At 26.0% G+C, this 8392-nt stretch overlaps 1 protein-coding gene across 1 annotated transcript in view; it reads right to left on the bottom strand.

Moving 5' to 3' along the window:
- The window catches only part of LOC111623272 (hemicentin-1-like), a 133960-nt gene that overhangs the window by 39954 nt on the left and 85614 nt on the right, over positions 1-8392 (bottom strand). Inside the window, exon 3 of the mRNA XM_023365793.1 lies at positions 8022-8132. Coding sequence (XP_023221561.1) covers positions 8022-8132 — 111 coding nt within the window. The remainder of the gene's footprint in view (positions 1-8021; positions 8133-8392) is intronic.

The raw sequence follows: 8392 nt of genomic DNA, 5'->3' as shown, positions 1-8392 counted from the left end.
TTTTTTTTTTTTTTTTTGTATGTATGGATGGATGTGTTGGAGCATGATTTTTCCATCCAGTTAGAAGCTTAATAACTGCTATATCTTTTGTCAAAACTTTCTGAGATTTTGCAGGGAGGTTTGCGTGCAAAGTGGGAATAGTTCTAGAAATTTTCAGAAACATGGGACCATTGGTTTGGAAGATATGACTCCCACTTTAATATATATCGAACCAATCTGAAGACTTCAACACGCTCTTGTTTACATTATTTTTTATGATTATATTTTTCTAAATATATTCATTTTCTTATTTTCGATATATTTATTGCTTACATTAATCTTTAATTTCATTTAATTCGTTATAAATATAAATAAATAATTAATAATCTCTCACAAAGTCTTCTTTAATTATTCGAAATTTTCTTACTTTACATTTAAATATTTTAAAAGTATATAAATAAATTTTAAAGTATTTATTATATTATATGAGTTTCTTATATTAAATTAAAATACTTTCTTTGGAAAAGAATCCAATTCAATTATGAATTTTTCAGTTCTCTTCTTTGTCGTTTTGTAATTATTAGCAAATAATTTATTATATAGGCTTTATATTTTATTTTTATCATTAAACTTATATAAATATATTTTTATAAGTAGTATTTATTACGTAATTTTTAAATAATTTTTTTCAAAATAATATAATATTTTAAAAGAAAATTATATATTATCTATATTTCCTTCTCAATACGATAGTTTTTATTTATTTCCGTAATTTAATAAATTTAATTTATAAAATCTATTTATTTTTTTATTCCTGTACGAAATACCATGTATACCTAAAAAACTCTTCCACTTAAATCATTAATGTGTATTTTTTTGATATAAATAGAAAGAAATGGTAACCTTCTAGCCTCATATCACGTTAATTTGAAGCACTCCTCTCATTTTTACTAACTTTAGATGAAATTTGAAACCATAACAGTTATAACAATAAAAAAATTTCAAAATTACATTGTTAATCTTCTGTAATCCAAATAATAAAAAAATAATGGAACTTCTCTTTAAAATTGTTACTGTAGTAAGAAAATAAAAGAATAAAAAGAAAAGGTTTTCCAAATAAACACATTTTCTTAGACATTACTGTGAAGAATAATTGACATTTTTCTACTTGAAAAAGTAGTTTTTCAAGTAGAAAAATGTCAATTATTCTTCACAGTAATGTCTAAGAAAATGTGTTTATTTGGAAAACCTTTTCTTTATATATATATATATTGATGACTCTTTACCAAGTAAACAATTTGTAATTATTTCCTCTAAACAAAGGCAATTTTAATAATTTAATCATGTATTTCTTATAATATTAAACTTATATATGTGTTCTTTTTATTTAATTAATGACATGCAAATTGGAGTTAGAATTGAAGGTTGGAAAATGCAGTTGGATCGGAGTGTGGCAGATTGATGGATGCTACAGAAGTGTTAATTATTCTAAAATAACATGGGGAATTGATAATATCAAATGGTTAGAAAAAATGAATATTTTATTACTAATAATTAAAATGTGTTTGGATGTAACAGTTTTTGGATTTTTTTCCGGCTTAGAAAGAAAGTAGGTTTTTCTTCTTTTCCTTCAACTAGCGTAGAAGTTTGTGTAGTAAATAATTTCGTGTTGGGAATTTTTTGTTCACGCTTCGTTCTGAAATTTTAATGTGAATGTCTTTGAAGTTTAAGGAGATTCTTGCTTTACCAAAAATGGACATATGATGTTATACTCGGTATTTTCAATATGTAATACGTTTTTGTATGGGTCAGAAATGGCAGGTTCAGTTGATTCGCAGGTTCAGTTTGAGGAAAGTTATTAATAATTAAGTTGTGATCATTAGCTGAGGTAGTTTGGATGTTCAGCTTATATTTCTAGATTTCTTCTTTAATACTTTTTAATTTAGAAATGACGTTTGTATTTTTAATAAATTTTTTGTTCAAAGTTTCAAACCACTTTTGCGTTATTTTCCGAAGATCACTTAGAAGGTTTTCTCTTCCTCAGATTAACACTCCAGTAGTTGGAGCAGTGTGCCGCTCAAAAGCAAAAGCGGAATTAAAGCAATACCAATGGTTTTTCATACTAACATGACGGTCGTCCGTTTCCAAGCAGAATCGGGGTTCGTCACTAAAAACGATACATTGCCAGTCTGTAGCAGTCTATGCTTCTCTTGCCATGGTACTATATTTGATAGTGGATAAAGATGCCATTGCAGTTGTTCGTGCCTATCTCGTGTTTATGATCTGTCCTCCTGGTGATCTATCTATTTGATCACCCAATCTGTTCACTGTTTACGTATGTCCTGACTTATCCACTGTCCCCAACCCTTCCTCACAATCAGACCAGAATGTCCCAGATGGCAGGAAATTTAGTGAAACGGCCATTCTGTTTCCTTTAGCCGGATGATGCAACCTTTGTCAAACTTCGTCAATTGTGCATAATGTCTTTGACTGCGTCATATAGCCATGCCTGCGTTCGAAGACGTCCAAACAACAAGTACACTAAAAACTGTGAACCTTTTTATAAGATAATGAAGGAGCAGTTATATGGAACTCTTGTGACATTACATGACACGCAATGAGACCACGACTGTAAGCATTTTCATACCTGTATAAGACATTGTTACATTCCGAGTCTTGTATTATTCGAAAAATTCTGTTTGGATGGGTAACTTTTTAATGCATGTCTAAGGAAAGTGTAAAATTCTAAAATATTTCTTGAATTATTTTAATGATGAGCATGACTTTNAATTAATTATTTGAATAATGTTAAATAATTTTTTTAAAAATATGTCCATTTATGCTAATTTAGAGAATGTGATTAAATAAGTTTATTACAATATATTAAAACCAAAAAATAAATATTTTATAAAATTTGAGAATGATGAAAGTAAATATTAGATAATTTGTATATCTCATTTGGAATGAGAATTTCAAACTATTTATTTACTGATATTTATATTTTAAACTATTAATTTGACAACAGTTGTAGTTTTTAAACATGTTTAAATATCTCTAATATTACATTAATTTCTAAATAAATAAATACATTTACTTTAAGAAGCAAAAAAATATTTCAAGTTTATTTTTTGATTTATGAACATTTATAGCGTGATTTCATAGAAATTCATAAAGGAAAAAGTAAGGAAACTAAATTAATTCAATAATTTATTTTATTTTTCGTTTTCTGTTAGCTGTAAAATTCCTTGCAGCTATAAAATAAATTTTTGAAGTATATATTTTATTATTAACCAAAGCGTTTTCTTATTTACAGTTGTATATTTTTTTAAATTTATTTCTAAGAAAATCGGTTATTTTGTTAAGATAAGTAATGCTTTTTCATATTGAGAGAAAAGCTATAAATATATTCTAAATGATCGCTATATTATACTATTTCCTTCCATTTTCTATTGAAAATTTGACATACGAGACAAGAAAAATTCTCATATAATTCAATAAGTGCTTTGAAATTCAAATGAAATTCTCTAAAATATAACCAAGTAATCCCGGTAAAGGCAAGTGCATTGTGATGATTGCTATTGCTACTATCATATATTATTTTGCTTCTACGTCAAAAGTCAAATTACATTTTAGCTATTTTCGTTATTACTTATTAATGTTAACGTTATTATGTGTGGTTGTATATATATATTCAGATATATAGATTTTATACAATGACTTCTATAACGAAATTTCTGAAATTTTAATATAATTTCCTTCATTAAAAGTAAAATTTAAATAGAAAAATGATCGTGTTTCCTGATATTTTTATTGAAATTTATATAGAATTTTCTTCATTTTAAGTAGTAAAAATATGAAATAAAACGAAGCAGTTTGATACAATTTGATAAATTTTAATATAAAATGCTATAAAATAAAATAAACATTAAAATTTGAATTATTGTTATTCTATACACAGTTGAGTAATGAAATTTGCTGATATAAGCAGATAAGAAGAGCTATAATACAGCTTTACTTCTCGAATGTCGATCTCTTAAGGCTATAGAAACATATCCCTTGCGGGTTTACATTCTTAATTCAATATTGATCTGTTTAATATCGACCAATATTCGCAAAGTATATAAATGAACTCGGTTTATTCTGTTAATTAAATAATGTTTAAATAATTATCTCTTAAGTGAAGTTATTAAGGAAACATTTAAGCTATATAAAAAATTAAGTGAAAAAATATATTTTATTAAATATGAAATATATTGAAAGGTTAGTAAATGACTTTTTTATATCCTGGTCAAGAAAATTCTATAAGTTGTATTGATAAAGGAAAGACATAAAGATTCTATTTTCAACAAAACAGTTTTATCTCGTCAACAGTTAGGTGGTCTGTGTTTACTCTATTTCAATTCCCTTGCGTTCTTACACGTTCTGTTCTGTGGACAGCATTTTTAGAAATGTCCTCCGTGCATCATGACACAGATGAACTCAGATAAATTTCTTTTATTATAACTGAAAACGATAAACTTAAGCAAACAAAAAAGGAGCTATCTTCAGTTATCTCTGCCTTTTTTCCCTCTATATTTACTATAGGATACAGTATATAGGCCTATGTTTAAACTTTTCAATTTAATATAATGTATAGGAACTTATAGACTTTGTCGAGGTGTATCTCGCTCAAGTTTACATGTAAAACTCATAAACTTTATTTAATGTTTATATAAACTGTATATTCGTAAAAATTTGTAAATTTTCTTTCTCTTTATCTATAGATAATGCTTTAATATAGATTAGTAGATATAATTTCTCTATATATCTTCTACTAAAAATATTCTATGTTTTAGCCTAAATGTAAAAACTGTCTTAACTCGTATTTAGAATATTTTAATTTAAAATTCAGATTTTAATGTAGAATTTCCACAGATTTGATCTCAAGTAGAGAAGAATTTGTTTTAAAATATTTGGATGATTTAATTTTATTATTTTTTATATACATATATCTCGAAGTTACTATAGGATATGAAGAATATATATCTTATAAAAACCATGAAATTATAGAATTATATATCAAATTAATTCATATTTCTGTTTGAATCAATATTGTGAACTTTATTCATTATTCTTTAATTAATTTAAAACTTGTAAACCTTTTTAAATTGGTTTATATAGAACATATATCTCATAGTAACTAATTTAGAAATGTTTACAAGTTTTGAATTAATTAAAGAATAACGAGTAAAGTTTACAACAGAAATATGAATTAATTTGATATATAATTTTATAATTAATTATAAAAATCTTATAAAGTATTTCTATCAATATATTATTAATATAACATCAAAGGCTATCTAGAGATATGAATCATTTTTCTTTTTATTACAACTTTTTTATAAATTTGAATTTTTTAAAAAAGTTTCGTTTATCAAAAATGCTGTAATCTTTACTAAAGAGAAGATAAGAGATAACTTTCTTATATAAAAAAAAATTCTCGACAGAATTGCCGAGCTATAAAAATAGAAAAAGGACCGTTCTCCATATCAAAAATTTACATAATTTTTAAAAAAATATAGAAAATATCAGCAAAGTTCTAACGTCACTACTTATATTTTTATATAAATATCGACTCTACTAACAAATCTTCTACAAACTTATCTTTAAATGAAAACAATTTAAAATTCACGTATATATTTTAGACAGATTCCTGTTTTACAAGTGGTTTAAGAAAAAATCAGTCATTGTTGAAAGTAACGTGGTAAAGTTTTTGGGAGTTCAGCAAACTTTTAAGAAAGGGAAAAAGGTATTTTAATGACAACAAATCAATCAGACAGTAGTGTCCGGATCAATGGCAATTCTATTTGTTGAGTAAAGATCTCATCGGGTCAGCTATACTTCTTCAGCGTGCAAACCATGAAAAAAACGTAAGACCTATTGTAAAATCACGTGACAGGCGTTCAATTTAAGGCGGATTGCCAAGTTCCTGCTTGAAAAGTGCAGCTTTAAAGTAATGGATTGATTGTACTGTTTCATAGTTTAATCACTGATTTACCGTAAAGTAACTTTTAATGAAAATTTAAAATGCGGCCTTACAAACAACAAAATTTATGATTAACTGAATTGTATTAGAAGTATTCTGTAAAACATAAAGAGCCATCAAAATAACAATTTTTAAATATTATTTTTATTGAATATTTGAATTTGTATGATTCTCAAATCTGATTAACCAGAAATTACACTGTTTAAAACTTGCAAAAATTAATATATGTATATATAATTTTACTATTCTCTCTTTAAGTATGAAATTTAATTAAATATATTCAAGGTTACGTAGGACAAATAAATAAAATATAATTTAAACTAGCTGGAGTGAATTTTTTAATTAATATTTATCACTTCAATATTACAGTTTATATTAAAAATTAATATAGAAATAATAAAATCTTAACAGTTATATACAAGTACAGCTATCCATTTTCGAGATAAGAGTGTGAATCATAGGCGTTATATATATATATATATATATATATACACGTGTATGTGTGTGTGCTTGTGTGAATACCTCGTAATGATAACATTCAACGTGTAATGAGTGAAGGGAAAGATTTTTTTTTCTTCCGAAAAACTCTCGCATGACGGTGAATCAAAGAGGAAACAGCTGGTGTTATCAGTTGGGAGTACAGCTTAATCTTCTATTAGCCGCAGAGAATAACTAATACTTGTCATCGTAACCCTGGGGACACAGACACTTGTCAAACAGCTATCTGGTAATATCAGATTCTCTCGATTTCTCTAAATCTTCCATCTTAACGGGCCGTTTTATAAGACATAAAATTTTACTGCTGGTTTCAAAATTATAAGTAGAAAAGTTTAACCTGAAATATTGCGTAAATTCATGTGTAGCTAGTATATAGAAAAGCATTTTCTTAGTTATGTGATAAAGTTTTGGAACTTCTCCTGATGGGAATTCATGATTCGTTCTTTAAGTATTCACGTGCTAACAGTAATTCCTCTCGAGTTCTCTTCAGATCAAGGAAATTCCGAGAAAATGACAGCAGAACCTCTTCTCTTTCAATCGATTCTCTTCCTTTATATTTGTTATTTTTGAAGTTTCCAATAAAGAATTTCATTGATAAACCATACGATAAACAGTTATAAAGAATAAGACATCCAAGTAATCATTTATATATATATAACTGTTTGTAATTTAAATTTTATACATCTAATAAATAGTCATAATACAGTAACATGAATTTACAACAGAATTCTTAAAGATAATATTAAAGTATACGACACGTCATAGCATCTGTTATTTTCTTTTTATAAACAGTAATAGCAAGTTTGATTTTTTTAAATATTTTTTTAGAATTGCTGTTGAATTTCTAAACCATATTTGAAAATGAATGATTTCTTCTCCGCCCAATAAATTTTTTAACACGAGATTCTTTTGTTTTAAAAGAAATTGATTCAACTCCCATTCTACACCAAAATCGATTTTTCCAGTAACTATGCCTATTTTCTACAAGGAAATAGATACAGCACTACGCAGATATATTTAAAATGCGTGTAAAGAATGCAAAATATTTTAATACGAGAGATTAAAATTGAAAATATTTAAGGCAATTAACCCAAATATAAACAGGTAACGCGACTGAGAGTTAATGGAATTAAATGTAAAAAGAATACATATATTAAAAGTTAAGATATTTTTAGTTATTAGGTCATATAAAGGAGTTCGTTTGTTCTGTCGATCCTTCCATTAACACTTCTTTTGTCCCATTAGCTAGTGTTCCCGGAAGCACTTTCTTTAACAGAGAAACCTATCCTAACATGTCTACATCAACAAAGCTAAATTGACTTCTTTTCTAGCCACAGTTATTTCTCTAGAGATTATGACTTCTGCTCACAAACTGCACATTATTTACTATAATCATCTACTTTGTTATATCTATAAAATCCTATTTACTGACAGAAGTTGTAGACGTAATTTCTAATTTATTCGGATCGCCAGCAAGCTAAAACTAAATCAAATAAGTAAAAAAAGTCAAGAATCTTACCTCCAGTTACTTCACAAATAAGTACAAGTGCATCTCCCTCGTTATACGGACCAATTAGACTTTGTTGAATTTCACCAAAACTATCTTTAATTACTGGTTTCTCCGGTTCAACTGCGAAATTAAGTTGAAAATTATTTTTATCTCGTCGATTAACTAACATAATTTAACGTTTTTATTTCTCAAATATTTATTATAATAATTAAAATCATGTAAAATATAAATGAATAATCAGAAAAATATTCCGTAAAATTTACTGATTTTTTTCTATTAAAATATTTATATAAACATTTAATTTTTTTATTAAATTAATTAATTTTTAAGAAAAATTTTGAAATTATTACTTTAAAAAAATCAATATTAAATGAATTTAC

Source organism: Centruroides sculpturatus, unplaced genomic scaffold, assembly GCF_000671375.1.
Source record: "Centruroides sculpturatus isolate CEXI.00-Female unplaced genomic scaffold, Cexi_2.0 scaffold302, whole genome shotgun sequence".
NCBI classification, from domain to species: Eukaryota; Metazoa; Arthropoda; class Arachnida; order Scorpiones; family Buthidae; genus Centruroides; species Centruroides sculpturatus.
This window is presented reverse-complemented; position numbering and strand designations above follow the sequence as displayed.